The 17341-nt window shown below is 35.6% G+C and overlaps 1 protein-coding gene across 6 annotated transcripts in view; it reads right to left on the reverse strand.

The window, feature by feature from the left end:
- Prp4k (Pre-mRNA processing factor 4 kinase) overlaps window positions 1–17341 on the reverse strand; it is a 34882-nt gene that overhangs the window by 2843 nt on the left and 14698 nt on the right. For 4 of the 6 annotated variants that reach the window (XM_087347264.1, XM_087347267.1, XM_087347266.1 and 1 more), the window contains 6 exons: window positions 16332–16485; window positions 13739–13876; window positions 9659–9773; window positions 8548–8654; window positions 7283–7414; window positions 3778–5082 (listed from right to left, as the gene is read on the reverse strand). In XM_087347264.1, the coding sequence (XP_087203390.1) occupies window positions 4879–5082; window positions 7283–7414; window positions 8548–8654; window positions 9659–9773; window positions 13739–13876; window positions 16332–16485 (850 nt within the window). In that variant the 3' untranslated portion in view covers window positions 3778–4878. Of the gene's footprint in view, window positions 1–211; window positions 382–3777; window positions 5083–7282; window positions 7415–8547; window positions 8655–9658; window positions 9774–13738; window positions 13877–16331; window positions 16486–17341 lie in introns of those variants that run through there. The other 2 variants (XR_015534737.1, XM_087347265.1) reach the window with 2 other exon arrangements.

Raw genomic sequence — 17341 nt, forward strand, 5'->3', positions numbered from 1 at the left:
TTTCTAGTGTTGCAAATTCATAAAAATGGAAAAATGTAATTCCCCATGATACCATTGAAAAATGCCATATCTTTTCCGATACATTACACATCTGTTGACAGTTGACTTGTACAGCCTGCAAATATAAATATTGTATAAAATTACAAGCAGAATTCATCAGGAAAGGAGAATCTGACAGAGGACTGCTTTCTCATCTCAACTTTCTAACATACAAACTGCAAACATTTATTTGCACTAAGCTACAGGACAAATTCAAAACCTATAGTGGTACCCTTCCAGTTCGTAACAGCAATACCTTTAAACAGCAATTGTAACATCTGGGCTGACGTAACAGCACACTCAGCCATGAGAAGACATGGGCATGGCTGCTCGGCCTGTATTCTGGAACAAGAATTGCCACAGTAACAATTTTGTGTCACTTTTGTCAACAACATTGGTGAACAGGATTCAGTCTGGTGTATAAGATGGTCACGGTGGAAAGAATGTGGAATTGGAAAACCTAAGGCAAGGGTTCAGGTTAAAACTCAGGGAAATTCTGAATGCACTGTAATTAAGAAACCCTTTCTAAATACAAAAACAGTGTAGCAATTCTTAAACGGGTTCATGGACTTCTTTCAAATGGCAGCATTCTGAACACATAAGACGTCTAATACAAGGATATATTTCAACTAGTGTAGAAAGGCTCTTAAATTCAACAAGGACTGATTTGTTCATGTCCTTTATCCCTTCTGTATTTACCACCTTCTCCTTCTCCCATATTGCTTTTGCATTCCTTCCACATCTCAGTAAATATTTAGATATGATAAACACAATTTTAAACTAATATAATACTATCTACTATAAACAGAAAAATAACTTGTAGGCAAAAAATACTGTCCAAAACATGCCATTATAGAAAAATAGTGAACTGTATTAGCCAGGATGCCCCACCACGTCATTAAAGCACTTGAGGGGGAGAGCAGGTATAGCTCCTACTCTTTCTTGAGCTCAGTGCCAGATGACGGCAAGTGGTCAGAATGCACTTTATCCCAGGGAAAGATCCCCAGTACCCATTCGAAAGGAGCTTGTGTGGGAACCAGAGCCAGTCTAGATACTGAGGCTAGAAGAAACATACTTTAACCTGTAAGGGATTAAACTCCAGTCATCCAGTTTGTTGTCAGACAGTATACTGACAGCTACAATGGCTCCAAGCAGATAATGCCATTGGTAATAATAAAACATTATAATATGAAACAGGAAATTGCTTGATCAACTACAATATTATAATATGCAGAAAAGAGTGTGTAATTGCAAAGAAAAATTATGGAAAATACACCAAAATTTCTTATGCTTAGGATGTTTAAATATGTTTTTGAACACTACTCTGGTAAAATCATTTAACTGAAGAATGTCATGATGTGACAGAATGGTAAACAATGTCTAATCAAATAATAAAGGCTTGAAATTTTCTACAGTTCAAGAGGTCACACAACAAACTGATGATTACCTACACTTAAAAATTTTAAACTTGTTTTGCCAAAATTAAATAAGACATGTTTCATTAAGTCCCAGATACTTCTAGATAATAAATGTTAAAAAGTGCACTTTTCATACTTTTAATCAATTATCACATACTTTATAATATTCTGGGCAACTCATCACACAGTAATAAAATATTCCTTGTACAGAAGTAAGATATTAGAATCATGGAAGGTGTCCAGAAGATGCAGAAATATATATTAAAATTGATGAATTTATATTACTATGAAATGATTACCAGACTGCAGTCATGTACCTAACTAATTTGTACACAGTTCTGTGTTTGTATATATGTGTACATGTGTATATATAAGGAAAGAAACTACATATGTAGTGTGCTCTTGTTCAAGACCTTCAACCTGAAAATTTTGAGACAGAATCATTCAAAATGATTGGCCTATTCCTTGACTTTTGTTTACCAATGACGAAACAGTCATGAGGAACGGAACAAAATGAAATCAGAAAAAGTAGCACAGCCACAGACCAGACCAGACCTGTGACACAGTGCAGTTAAAAAATTATGCTTTCCAAAGGAAATGCTTCTCTTGAACAGAGCAAGGACCAAGAGGTGGTAGAAACTCTGAGCAATTATTGCAATAAGTTAACGCTTCAATAAAAACTGTAAAACAGTAAACTTGCTTAAGAGAAGGCAGTGGCCACTTTGATTTTTTTTAATTTGTGTAATAATTTACAGCTTCAATAAAAATTATGAAACAGTACACAATAAACTTGCTTTTTATGCTATTATCATCAACAATTTCGAATGTCCATAACTCATTGAATACTGAGAATGTGCAACATTATTACGCTTTATTTTTGACTTGTAACAGTCTCGCATGAATACAGGTGAAGAAATGACTTCATGCCATGGGACACTACAATTCCAAAGAAATTATTAATTGTATAATTATGTATGTGATAAAGTCTATTATAGTATATTTTGTTCTTAAGATGTCTCTGCATTCATGTTGTATTTTCAATATTTTGTGTGTGATGTATTACACTCTGACTTGTTCAACCCGCTTAATAGAATCTATGGAATACATCGATGTACCTACATCACAAAGGATAAAAATACAGTTATCCCTTAGCTTATATACCATGCCAAAAAAGTTGTTTATGGATGTGGCAATGGAGTTTGGTGTGACACTAAATATTATGATGACCTTTGACCACCCATTGGATTTTGTAAACTGCTTTTTTAATGGTTGATTTACAAAAAATAAAATTTCCTGAAGCTTAAGATGTACTATCACTGGAATCACTGAAAATGAAGATCTGCTACATGCATCTGTCTCCATTTAACATTGCTACATTTATATATTATACTTTATGATCAGTGTGTAACCAAAGTCTTGCAAAAAATACACACATTAAAATCTGCCACAAAAAAATTAAATGCAGAAAGTAGTCCATGATACAAAACAATTTAAGAATAGCTTACTAGTCTTTCAGTATTGAGCACTCACATTAACAGTGCTTGAAATACTTTTTTCCTTTTTCAGTTTCCATAAGTAAATATAAAAATTTATATTTTAGGTACATTATTTGTTTTAATTTAAATGTCATCCACATTTCTGCAATTACCAAACAGAACATAGATATAAATCCTTTCATACTCGTATGCTGAAGTCAGGCATAAAATTAGAACTCCATTGCTAACAATTTTATCTATCATAGTAAACCTATGCCATACAGAAGGACTACAGTAAGGACAGATGGGGTATGAGCACTGCTTCATTTATCTAACAGTCATGGAACATCAGTTAGTTCAGTATTTTCTTTTCAAGGCACAAAGTCCACAATGTTTGATCCACATGCCTACAATGCAACACTAAACTGTAAAGGATTTGACTAGACACGACCTGCAAGTTCCTGAAAATTTTAGAAAATCTCGAATTCACCCTTCAGTTAAAACATACAAAATCCCTTTCAAAACCTATATTTTCATGGGCATGAAGACTGCCCACAATTTGCCAAATACTCCGACTTCACGGAAGGAAAGATATGATCCCTTACGTACTAACATATAAACATCTGTGTGTACAAGTAAATGATACAAAAGAATGTAGAAGTATGTTTCTTAAAACTAAGAACTAATGCTGTAAGAAATAATAAACTGTCCATGCAATTGTTACTTGAGCAAACAAAATACATTACAGTAATTTACTGAAAAGATGTGAAAGTGTTAAATGAACTTCTAACAGAAGCTACAGAATAGAAAATGTATACTATGCCTAAAAATATAGTTCTGATTCATATGCTTAATCATGCTTTATTACATTAAAAAACATCAGTGACTTATTTTAATCCATTTATATGCTTAAGGCTAATCCATCACAGACATTACCCCTATTTTACAGTAGATCTACTGGAACAGAAGGAATGGGTGTAAGGATACTCAGGATAAATGTGCTGGAAATTCCCACTACTCTTTAAAAACCCAATGAAGAATATTCAAGTATTGACATTTCTTGGATGAGTAACAAAATGGAAGTATGAAACAAAACATGTCACAACACGAACTTGTTATATTCAGACCAGAATATAACAACTGCTCCTGAATGTCTTGCCAGCATAGCAACATTTTAAACAATACAGTGCAGTGGGTGTCCTTGATGTAAAAGTGGACTAATAATCCCTTCAGTCACTGCTTTCACAACTTACATGTTTTCCCACATCAGTCATTCAACTTTCCCTTCCTCCTACCACATTATCTCATTACACATTTTGGCTGTTCAGAAGGTAAACTAATGGTATTAAAAGAGATCTAAAATGTTCCAAGGATATTACTATTTATTATTTTAAAATAATGGACACTTGACAAAGAAATTACTAAACAAATTATTTTTTATAGCTTTTACTATCATTTTTCATCATTAAATAAATCAAATATAGTGCGGAATAACATTCACACATAAGTATCAATAAACTTAATGTATTCATTTCTCATCTTAAACAAGACCAGAAAATTAAATAGTAAAATTACATGAAGATCAGATATTGTCCCGCTTGTACTCACTAATGACATTACGTACAGAGTGTACCTCAGGGTTCCACTTCTTTAAATGCAAACCATGACTTATGTCATAATTTATATTATGATATAAAATAAAGTCTCATATTTCACTGCTTTTTGCTTGTGAATTAAATATTTCAAAGTTTTACAGCAAATTAAGTTTGAATAAAATAAATGTTGTGGCCCCACTTCTCTACCAAGTATCAAAGAGCATAAAGTATGTTAAGACCACGCAACATCTTATGAACTAGCTTAGCAACACTTCCCCGCTGGAGGCACTCCTGAGACCACTAGTTACCTCTCTCAATAACTTTAACCCCTTGATCTCAAAAGTCAGCAGCTCATATCTTCTCCTGGATGAAGGCGTGCGTCAGGGCCTGGTTGATTGCAACGCGTTTTGAGGAGTCCAACATCAGAATTCTCTCCAAAAGGTCCTTGAGCTGATTGACTTTCCTGGCTTGATCCTCTGGAAGGTTCTGGTTGCCAACCAGTTCAGACAGCAGATCTCGGGATGGGTTCAATGTTGACATAACTACTACTTTTTCCTGCAACAATAACACTTTATGTTTTGCAGCATTTGAGCTTGAATCATGGAAAATGCCAAATACAGCATATCGTTACAAGACATTCTAATAGGTCACAAATTTAATTATAACAATGAAAATTATAGAAAAGTATAATTCACACTGTCACCTATGTATTTATGGTCTTCTGTGGTTATTATTCAAATTTTGCAAAGTATATGCACAGACAATGAAAACTTCCCATATTGTGTGAATATTATAAATAGGTACTCCCATGTATTCTTGTGCAAGACAGAAGATAAAATGACTTAATCAACTAAATTATACACAAAATATGTACAATTAAGAAAGACGGCAGCACCGTCTCTAGTGGCCTTTATCACTTTGAGATTCCTCCTTATAGTTTTCAAGATTCTGAGAAGCAAAGCACACACATTGCTGGCATCAGTTCCTCATTTCAATCTCTCATTAAATAAGGTATTTCACTTGCACTCTGCATCTTCTTCTGAGGAAACATGTCCTCTTCATTAACCTCTTTACACATAGCATAATTTAACCATTTGAAGCCAAAGCACATCTAAATAAGCAGTCTATACCACAAAGAAAACTCCACACTTCACCATTATAATAATATTTAGATTAAAAATATAGCAACTAAAAATCAATTTCAAGAAGCCAACAGTACTACACTCCCCATCAATGCATTAAAATCAAACTAAATACCTACTCACTCACTCTACGTTGCAAGATATTTTTTTGAAAACCTGATTGTATACTCAGCTTATCAAAGAATAGCCCACATTCTTTATGGAACCTGAAAGTTCATCACCATGTTGACAAAATCCCACCACCAGACTATCCTGAGCCAGCTGCATTGATTTCTATCTTCCTAAGGTCCATCTTAATGTTATCCTCCACCTACACCTAGGTCTTCCCAGCAGTCTCCTCCCTTCAGGCCTCCCAACCAATACCTGGTAAACACCCCTCCCCACCACCATGCATGCTGCATGTCCTGTCCACATCATCCTCCTCGATTTAATCGCCCTAACAATATCAGGTGAGGAGCACAGGCTGTGAAGCTCATAATTATGCAATTTCTTCCCTCTAACAAAATACCTAAAGGAGAAAAAATATTTAGCACAGGATATTAGAGCAAAATTTAAAAATACAGCACATAAATGATTAAAGTATGCTTTTATTTTCAGTCTTGAGGAGCAATGGATGATTACGTAGTAATGTTTTTGAAAAAGACAGCTCTAAAAACACAAAACACGTTTCACTTCTTCTTTTTGGCAACACAAATCTTACACCAGTCAGATTGCCACTTCAGTGTTTCCAGACAAGTTTTCATTTTATAGTTTCATTTGTGGCACAGATTTAACCATTCTGTAAAAATTTGAAAGTACGTCACCACCAACATACAGACTGATGATACTGGTACTTACTTAAGTCCTTCCTGAGAAGCCAACAGTCACTCAGCCACTCAAAAAATTCCCAACATTTCATTACAAGGGCCTGCCATGATAATGGTCCACTTTCTAATTTATCAGGTACTATACTAATCCCTGCCTTTCCAAGGAATGTATCATCCAACTGCATCACAGACCCACTTTACTCTATACAGAATTTGGGATATGAGTAAAAATACAATTTCCTTCCTCTAAGTCACTGTCATAAAATTCAGTACCACCAGTTTTATGTCACCATTCCATGTACCATCAATCTATCTCAACAATAACACTACCACCAGTCTGTGAATTGCATGGTTTTTTATCTTAAATATCTGACAATACATCTGCATGAACTTCAGCAACAATTTTTCTTTACTGGTCTTATTACAAGCCTCCATTCTTACATACACAACAGCTGAAGAACTTTCATAATCATAATAATTCATTTTTAAGAAGAAAAAGAGGACATAAATTTAGTATTAATCCAGAAGCCTCAGCATAGTAATTCAATTTTTTAAACAATCAGATTTTCTCTTGTTAAGCAGAGGTTGATTTCCCACATGGTAGAACAGAATGAATGTGTGGGATCGAAATTACACAGAGTATAAAAACAGACATCTCACCAACACTCACTTCATGTTAAGATAACAAAACCCGGCAATCACCGCAGGTAAATATGTTAAGAATAAAATTTCCCAAACCTCCACAATCACACCAACATGAAACTTGTGTAAGACAGCATTACTGAAATCACGCTGATGAATACTCACCCTTTCCGTAACTTTATCAACTTCATGATATAAAAAATTGCAGTTGGTGTCAAAATGTTGTTCCTTGAAAGATCCCTTCCTTATAATTTTATTTGGCATCTTCCCCTTTAAATCCATGAAATACTTCAACATCTGAAAGCACATCATATTCCTTTAAACAAAATTAAATTATGTGGCTTACGTAGAAGAGTATTTTCCAAAGCCAGAGAATAGTGAACTGACAAAACTTTCAAACCTATTAAAATAATTTAATTACAAAATATGCCCTCAATGTGCATGTGTGCAAGCACAATAATCAATTTATTTTTTATTACAAAATTCAAGTTTACAAAAATATGAACTTACCAGTTGGAAATAGTGTTCTCTTGGAATATGACAGTGACAATATAACTAAAAACACAAATACTCAGTCTAACTAAACAAACATTTTGAACATCACAAATTCTACTGAAAGTCACAATCTTTTATTTTGTGTATCATCTTAATTACTTCACGCATAATGAAACTGTGTGTTATCCATAATGTAAACAAATTAAATTAAATTCTCCCACTCAAAAGTACTTCTCAAACACTGGTACTCCTAGGGAATAAAAAAAAATAAGGAAACTTTCAGGTTATGTCTGCAGTAAGATAAATGTGAAAATAAAATACTGTACAGTACATCGCTACTTGTGGCAAATCAAAGTGTAGGTATAGACATCAGACTATCAATACGGAAAACACTAATGATTTGTGAAACAGATCAACAACAAAGTATTATACACTGAAGATTTCAGTCTTCTGGGTTGTTGCACTGTGTGGTCTGGTCGATGTTAACCAACGTTTCAGAGGTCATAACGTTGGTTAACATCAACCAGACTACACAGCGCAACAACCCAGAAGACAGAAATCTTCATACTAATCGCCCTGATGACGGAGGCAGTATGACCTCTGAAACGTTGGTTAACATCGACCAGACTACACAGCGCAACAACCCAGAAGACAGAAATCTTCATACTAATCGCCCTGATGACGGAGGCAGTATGACCTCTGAAACGTTGGTTAACATCGACCAGACTACACAGCGCAACAACCCAGAAGACAGAAATCTTCATACTCACTGTTGTGAAAACCTCAAATCTTACATGTTATACGCTGCTTTCTACCTGTACACAGATATGTATACATTTTTATCACACAACATAATTTCTTTTTGGAATATAAAAGATAACAGTATATAAGAAAGGGGACTATAGCAAAATTTTAAAAATGTCATAAAGTCTTACCTGATTATTGGTTTTTCCAGAAAACATTATTTTCCCAGTATACAGTTCATAAATGGTACAACCAGCAGACCACATGTCAATACCAAAATCATACGGAATGCCTAAAACTAAAAACAGCATGTTACATTAAAATGGCCATTCAATTAAAGGATTAAGTAATGTCATTTTATCCTCAAAACTAAGAACTCCTAACAAGTCTCTTGCCCTCATGCACTGCTTTTCTAAAATAAGGTAATTATAAGACAAAATCAGAACTCATTATGGGGGTCAAGTTAATATGTATGTATATGAATAAAAATCACAAAAATTACAAATACATCAAATACCCATATTATATTTACAAAACACTTTTTTACAATCTCATAACTGCTTAAAACTGAGGAATATTGGCACAACTGTTGCAATCACACTCAAAATATCATTTTTAAGAGCATGGCAGCCACATGACATTTATATAATTCTTGGCAACAGATAGCAGCACTAAAGCATAATTTTGTAGTGTATGGTAACGCATAAATATAAACTAAAGTTCAATCCTTCAACCCAAGGGTTAACGAACTGTATACTACAGAAAACACAAAAATAATAAAAGTAAGTGGTTCTTTGTTGTACAAAATGCAGTACCCATTTCTGAAGTTGTGTAGCATCTAATCTAATTGTGAACAATAATTACAAATGTCGCAGCAAAAGCTGATGAAAAATTGTGGCTAGGCTCTGTCCCCCAGCTGGGACATAAACTGTGGGTCTCTCAAATGCACTACCCCAAAAAATAAATAAAAAAAATACAAAAACAACTCAACAAGTCCAGACTACGCAGAAAGCACTATATGTAGGAAATATCTGCAATGCTTACTGTTTGAAAGCATCACACACTATTTAAGTGGACACTATATTTTGCTTACTATATCTGTACAATTTTTTAGTAAATAGTACTCATCCAGAATCTAGCTTTATAATAAAAGTAACTGCTTCTGACGGCCCACAAACAACAAAATGTTCTTGACTGAAACAAATTATCAGTGCATGAAATTCAATACTAATATTGTTTTCCCAATGCTGAATTTGTTTTATTTCAGCATCCTTATGCAAAAAGCAATTTATGTTAACTTACTTATTTCTGGAGCCCTATAGAAACGGCTCACTAGATAGGGGGTTATCTCATTTTCAGCCACATGTGATGCTGATCCAAAATCACAAAGTTTGAGAACGAGTTTATTCTCACTGACCTAAAGTTCAAAAAACACACATCAGGAACAAGAATGTTAGGGTATGATGATGATGATGATCTGGGTTTTGGCACCATGTAGATTCATCAGTAGATGCCAACATTTTGGATAAACATACTGTCTCCACGTATAAAGTGAAGCTTTCACGGTGACCGAAGTTCATGAAAGACTCTCGGGTTACAAGCCGCGTCAGGTAGCTGAATGGTGAATAAACCACATCTTCTGAAGATATTATAACCCGAAAGTCTTTCATCAACATGTTGTCTCCACCTTAAGGGTTGAAGATAGAGACATAATGTTTCTATGAAATACTGGCATCTACCAATATGGCTACATCGCACATCATCATCCTCACTGCTGCAAAAACCTTAAATCTCACATGTTATGGTATGACCACACAGAAAGCAGGTTGCTTGGAAGCGAATGACAGCCACGTGGAAGGAATGTGAGCAAAACAAAACAACAAAAATCATACACATATGATTATGCAGAAACACACTCACACACCTGCCTCAAAGCCCTCTGTTATCTGCTCCTCTATCAGAACAAACATGTTAGTTAAAATGCTCATTACTTAGAGGAATACTGTTAAAACCAATAGTGTAAACCCTTGTGTAGTTATACTAAGTGACACTACATTATAATGCAAATTCTAATCAGCATTGTATAAGAAGATTGTAGAATCCAAGCCACAATTTACACAAAAAATCTGTAGTTTTCATGAAAGATGGGAGGAAGTCACTAAAGCAATGGGAAAGGGTAATGAAATTATTAGTTTAATAACCAACTTCCATATCAGCAAGTCATGTAGGATATGATATACATTTGTTCCTAATATGTTACAATTATTCAGAACACATTAATAGTGTATTGCAGCATTGTAAATTAGTATATTTTCAAGGAAAGCATTATCATTTTGCCATGTTAAAATGATTCAAAAATATTTCTGACACTCTGGGCATAAGTTGAAAATTTATTTTATGCTGGCTAAGAATAAATTTATTTAAATCTCTACTTGAGTAACTTCAGTCAGGTTCCTCATGTTCCTAAACAAAATTATAAATAATGCATATGGTTTTAACAACCGAGGTTGTATTACATCCGTCTCAACACATTTAAGCAAAATTAGCCCCTTAGTAACATTATTCCAAAAGAACATTCTACACTTCTTTGAGCCCTACATAACCAGTGGTCAAAAACAATGTTCCTCAGGGTACAACTTTCTTGCTAAGAATGGCCTCATTAAACAATGTAGCAATGCATGCTCCACAGCTGCTAGTAATACTACTTGGTACTTCACTCTGACATCCTAGACTACCTACGTCAACAGTAATCAGTTCACAATAATATATCTTCCATGCACACGAAAACTCTACCTGCACTCCAAATTTTAAGGACTTCAATAATTCAGGAGTTAGAACAAACAAGTCTTTCTTTGGATTCTTCAGCTAATGTGTCCAACATGAATCCTCCACCAGAAAACACTACATTAACATGAATGGATCATTGCTAGATAGTTTGAGATACTGATACAGCATTGTTAAATAAACTATAAATTTGAGGGTAGCTGTGAATATACAGAATAAGCAGTTGCTGACAGTCAACATGGAGGGTGGGTCCTCCACATTGTGAGGGGGACAAATCCTCACCGCAGAAAAACCAGCATGTTAAGAAATGTTACACAGTGCCCTGCACTTGTGGGATCTTCTGAACACAACAATCAACCTTCAGAGCCAAGTCACTCAAGACGTTCCAGACATTTTATGGAACACAAAGGTTCATTACCATGTTCACAAGAACTTGCCATTAGTCTCTATCATGAGTCATATGAATCCAGTCCACACCAAACCAACTTTTTTCTTTAAGATCCATTTTAATATTATCCTCCCACATGTCTCAGTCTTCCTAGGGGTCTCTTTCCTTCTGATTTCCCCACCCAAATCCTGTATGCATTCTTTTTCTCTCCCATGCAGGCTACATGCCCTGCCCATCTCATCCCCTTTGACATGATTAGTCTAAATATATTTGGCAAAAAGTACAACTTATAAAGCTTGTCATTATTCAACTTTCTCCAGCCTCCTCATAATTAAACCCTTATAGGGGTCCAAATATTCTCCTCAGCCCCTTCTCAAACACCCTCCCTCAGTTTACATTCCTACCTCATTGTCAGAGACCAAGTATCACACCCATAAAAAACTAAAGACAAAATTATATTATCATACGTTTTAATCTGTATATGTTTTTATAGAACAGATAAAAAACAAAAGGTTCTAAAATGAATGGCAGCAAGCATTACCCAAATTTAATCTGCTCTTAATTTCCTCACAAATCAAATTTTGATTTGTTACTGTCAGTCACAGGCTACGGGCTGGACGGCCGGGGTTCGATCCCCGACGGGGGCAGAGGATTTTTCCTCTAGCCTCTGCGTCCAGACCGGCTCTGGGGCCCACCCAGCCTCCTCTACAATGGGTACCGGGGTCCTTTCCCGGGGGTAAAGCCGGCCGGGGCGTGATGCTGACCACTCACCCCCATCTAGTGCCGAGGTCAAGGAAGAGAGGAGCTATACCTCCTCTCACCCCAAACGCCTACATGGCGTATAGTGGGACAAACTTTACTTTACTTTTTACTGTCAGTCACAAATATTTAAAATTTGCCACATTCTCAAATGACCCATTAGCTATCTTTATGTTATGATTTTGCCCTGTATTCTAATGACAAGATGTCAACATATACTTAGTTTTCTGTGTTTACCAACTTCCTTACTAGTGCCACAGCACGTATTTTTCTTCATGGTATTTATGTTATCCCCCAACAGATTTACATCATCAGCACAGACCAGAAGCTGATGTGTCCCATTCAATTGCAGTCACACCTGATTTTCCTAGACCTTCCTAATGGTGTATTTTTAAGCAAAGTTGAAAAGCAACAGCGATAAAGCATCTCCTTGTTTTAGACCATTTTGAACAGGAAACGTGTCAAACGTTTACCTACATAAACTTTACTATAAGGTTTCATTCAAACACATTTTAATATGAAATAAACCTTCAGGTTCCATAAAATGTGGGGAATTTCTTGACTTGCTCATATACCATCAGCTTCTCAAGAAGTGTGACTGGTGATATCCATTTGCATTTAGAACTTGTGACTATATTTCTGCGCATCTTTATATAGATGATAAAACTCTCTTAATGAATACTGACTGCGCACCCAATACAAATCAGAAGAAAATTCCCAAAGCCTTTTTGCTGTTCTTTCCAGGAATACGATATTTCTGGATATCTTCGAGAAAGACATTCTTTCTTTTTATAGACACTGACAAACACACTACACATAAGATGTAGTAGTCGCTTTCTTCCTCCTACACTCCATATATTCTGCTATGTCCAACCTCCAAGCAACACACCTGCAGTACAGCCACACAAAAGTAACACAGATACTGACAGAGCAGAGTCAAGTGAAATTATTTCAGTCTAATAAGACATGTACACAAAATTTAAAAATGTAAAATACAGAGTTTGTTAACATTTACAGTTGTATTTTAAACATTTTTAATGTGATGAATATCTTAAAAAAGCAAGTAATGTAGTACGACTCTATAGAAAGGGAAGCTTTCACAGCGACTGAACTTGATGAAATACTCTTGGGCTATGGGCAGAAGATATGGTTTATTCACCATTCAGCCACCTGACGTGGCTTGTAACCCGAGAGTCTTTCATCAACTAGTACGACTACCTTTACAGCAATGCGTTTCTTTCTGTAATAAATGAACATTACTGCCAACATGACAAAAAACATTGCAAAGAACGCATTTAGAAAAAGAGTCCAAATTGGAATATAGCTCCAGTAATAAAATAAATTGTTTATAGAATCAATTGTTACTTTTAAAACAAACCAATTACTCAAATTCCACATCCTTCATAAAATGTGTCTTTGTTGCAGCTGGATACAGGAGTATGAATACTAACCAAAATGTTATCTGGCTTGATATCTGCATGAAGAATATTAGCCTTCTTCAACAGCTTCAGAGCCAGAAACAACTGCTGACTGTATGATCTCACAGCTTTCACATGTAATCCAACATCCTTCCCATATTTCTTCAGAACCTGGAAAAAAGTAAAACAATGACTGAGGGGAAAATAAAGCAAAAGACACCCCTGCACTAAAAGCATGGATAATGATCACTCAAAATTTCAAACAATGTGTAAACTCTTTTCTGAGATCAGTTAGACTGTAGCTTGACTTCAATGGAAGTTTCTAACTGCACATACAAAGAAACTTCATGCTGGCTAACATTATGGCTTATTACTGAAAAATCATTTTTAATTTGTGCTACTACTTTACATGAACAACTGAGTTAGAAAATACTGACATTTACAATTCTTAACTCATAAAAAAAATCCTCTGCACACTTCATACCTGTAAAACCTTTGGTTAGAAACTATCCTTCAAGAAGAAAATCAAAAGAACAAATTTTATACTTTAGAGATATTGAAGATACATTTACTTTTTACCTCAACTGTATTCAAATAAACTCAACCAAACTTACATAAATCAAAACCTACAAGCAACTCTCCTCTTTATTAACTGAAATAAAAGATGACAAAAGAAAATCTGATTGCTTTCAGAAGTGTTTATTTTCAGATCCCAATTTTTTTTAAATCTATTAATCTATCCATTTGGTTTTCTCTTCCATACCAGTACTTCTTAATGTCATCTCCACTGCCACTGGTCTACTAATATTTACATTAATTTCTACCCAACATATTAATATGGGCAAATAGTAACTTTTAAATAGGCATATTTCATGCCCTTCTTAGGCATTTCTCATTTCCAGATTACATCCCTCACTAGTAGGTAAACTTTTCTGACATATGAGGTGCGATCGGAAAGTTTCCAGACTGCGCCTATAAAAACCCGTACACTTATCTCAGGTATTAAATTCATCCATCACCTCGAAGTAGTTCCCCTGGGAGTGAACATAACAATCCCAGCACCGCTGCCAAGCCTGGAAGCATCCCTGGAAATCTTTCTTTGTCAGCCTGTCAAGCACCATCTGCGATTCTGCCTGAATCTCTTCTATCGTCTCAAATCTCCTTCCCTTTAGCTGAATTTTCATCTTTGGGAAGAGGAAGAAGCCACACGGCGAATAAGGAGGGTGCGGGATGACGGCCATGGTGTTTGAGGCCAAAAACTGCCGAACTTTGAGGGTGGTGTGCGCTGGCGCGTTGTCATGATGCGTCGCATGTGGAGTTCTTCCTTTAGAATCAGCTGACAGGTCCCATAGTCTATCCCAACAAATGTCGCACAAGTCGTTGCTGGTACGACGTCGATCTTCGTGAATGGCCTGCCGAATCTTCGTAACATTTTCGGGCGTTGTGCTCGAAGATGGTCGTCCAGAACGCTCGTCATCATCGACAGAGGTTCGGCCATTTTTAAAACGTGAATGCCACACAAAAGTTTGTGCACGACCCATTGCGGACTCCCCAAATGCTTGCTTTAGCATTTCATAGGTTTCCGTAGCCGTTTTGGCGAGTCTTTGGCAAAATTTGATGAGCACGCCATTCCGAAATCGCAGGAGGGTCGGTGTAATGCACTACCAAAACGCCCGTAACTAAGAAACAAATGCTAATTCGATGATGCCGGCTGGCACACTGATTCACTATGAATGTAGGCCACACCCCCTAGCGGCAGAAGCTCGTACTACATCCGGTTCGCCCTCTATTGACACAGTCTGGAAACTTTCCAGTCACACCTTGTATTTCATTCATGCTGTAATTTTTTTCCCAAGAGGGACAACATTCAATTAATTGGAAGGTTGTCAGAGCAAATTCAGCAGGGAACTAGTCCCTGGCACCTGCAAGGTAGCACCGACAAGATCTGAAAATAAATGGCTAACAGGGCTACAGTGAATTTACATATCACACCCAGCATACCAATCGTAGGTTTTGAACGTTTCAAGAAACATCAAACACATGCCCCTAATAAAATTTATTATTCGTATTATTATTATTAATGTTGCTGTCATTCTTCTTGTTCTTCTTTTTCTATTTTCACAGGTTTTTTCCTGGTACTTTTCCTCTTGAACCCACCTCAGGCTTCCGGTTTTTGATTGTAGCACTTTTATCCAACAAATTATTTCCTAATATTGTTTCATTTTTTTCCCTCTCCTCTTCCTTTAGTTACAATTCTTGTGACACCAATGAACACTAATAACAAATGTTCCAAGTTCACTGAATTTCTAAATTTAAATTTTTTATATTTTAATTTATTTTATTATTATTTAATATTTTCACATAGCAAACTGCTTGATAGCAGTAGACATAAAGTAAATACTGAAGTACCAGCTGTTTTGAATTATCCACAACAGTTCCACACTCCAATATAGCAAATAATTCAGTCTAACGTGATACCTTACCACTCAATATGATGTGCAGTGTTAGTCCCGTCAATATGCTATTATTAATATTTCATTCTACACAATAATTCTTAAAAACAATGCTACATAAACAATGTTACCTTTCTTAATAAACGATACTAAAAATTATATTCTATGCTTACCTCACGTAGATTCATACTCAGAGGCTCAAAAACCATACATAAGTGGTTCTTATGAAAAAAGTGTCGGAATAGTCTCAGACAATGAAATTTATCATCAGGATCAGCATCATTGAGACGTCTTAAAATCTCCAACTCTTTCAATCCAGTTTTGTGCCTGTAAACAAGAGGAAGCCACAGTTAATCCTAATAACTTATAAACCATAACTGCATGGGAAGATTCAAGTGCTACCACTGAATGATACTAGTGAAGTACTTTACACTATACAACTGCAATACTTTATCCTCCCAAACATCTCCTTAAGTCTGAAAGGTCACTCCATGCAATAAAGTATTCTCAGGCAATCAGACATGTGAAAATAGAATTGTTATCCAGCGTTCTGGAGACGTCTCTGCTTCCATCATCACAGTCAGCAACAGTCTCCAAAACAGTATCTACTGGATAACAAAGCCATCCTCACTTATCTGATTGCAAAAGAAGACTTCACTGACTTCATTACAAATCTACAAATGTGTATCATCTGTGAAAGATCTGCAAAATGAAACTAATTAAGGCAATTTGGAAGTTTATATTTAATCCAAAGTTATCCCATTCATTTTGACAGGTACTGAAAAATCAACAATACAGCGTAAAATAAAGATCCTCAAATACTGTAAATACCACAGCATTCAAATCACGCACGCTCATTCTGTCAAGAATATTCCATAGTTGTTTGAATGATATTCTGTAACACCAAACCAACAAACAAAGGCACCTGCATGTTACATATACTGGCTAAACAACAGGAAATAAATCTGAGAAGTGATAAAATGCAAAATTTTGTGAATAAAAGTGAAAAGTACAAATAAGATGTCAGCAACATTGTACAATAACAGAAAATCAAGTTCTTTTGGTCTGTGTACAAGATATAATTACAGCATTGAATGTCTGTATTACAGAAAATATATACTGTGCCTAAAATTTTGGCTTGATTAGCACAATAAATTTGTATTTTGCCCTCTCTCTCTACGAT

Source organism: Zootermopsis nevadensis, unplaced genomic scaffold (genome assembly GCF_977971745.1).
Source record: "Zootermopsis nevadensis isolate Lab colony 2312 unplaced genomic scaffold, Znev_1.0 Znev_ptg000011l, whole genome shotgun sequence".
Lineage (NCBI taxonomy): Eukaryota > Metazoa > Arthropoda > Insecta > Blattodea > Termopsidae > Zootermopsis > Zootermopsis nevadensis.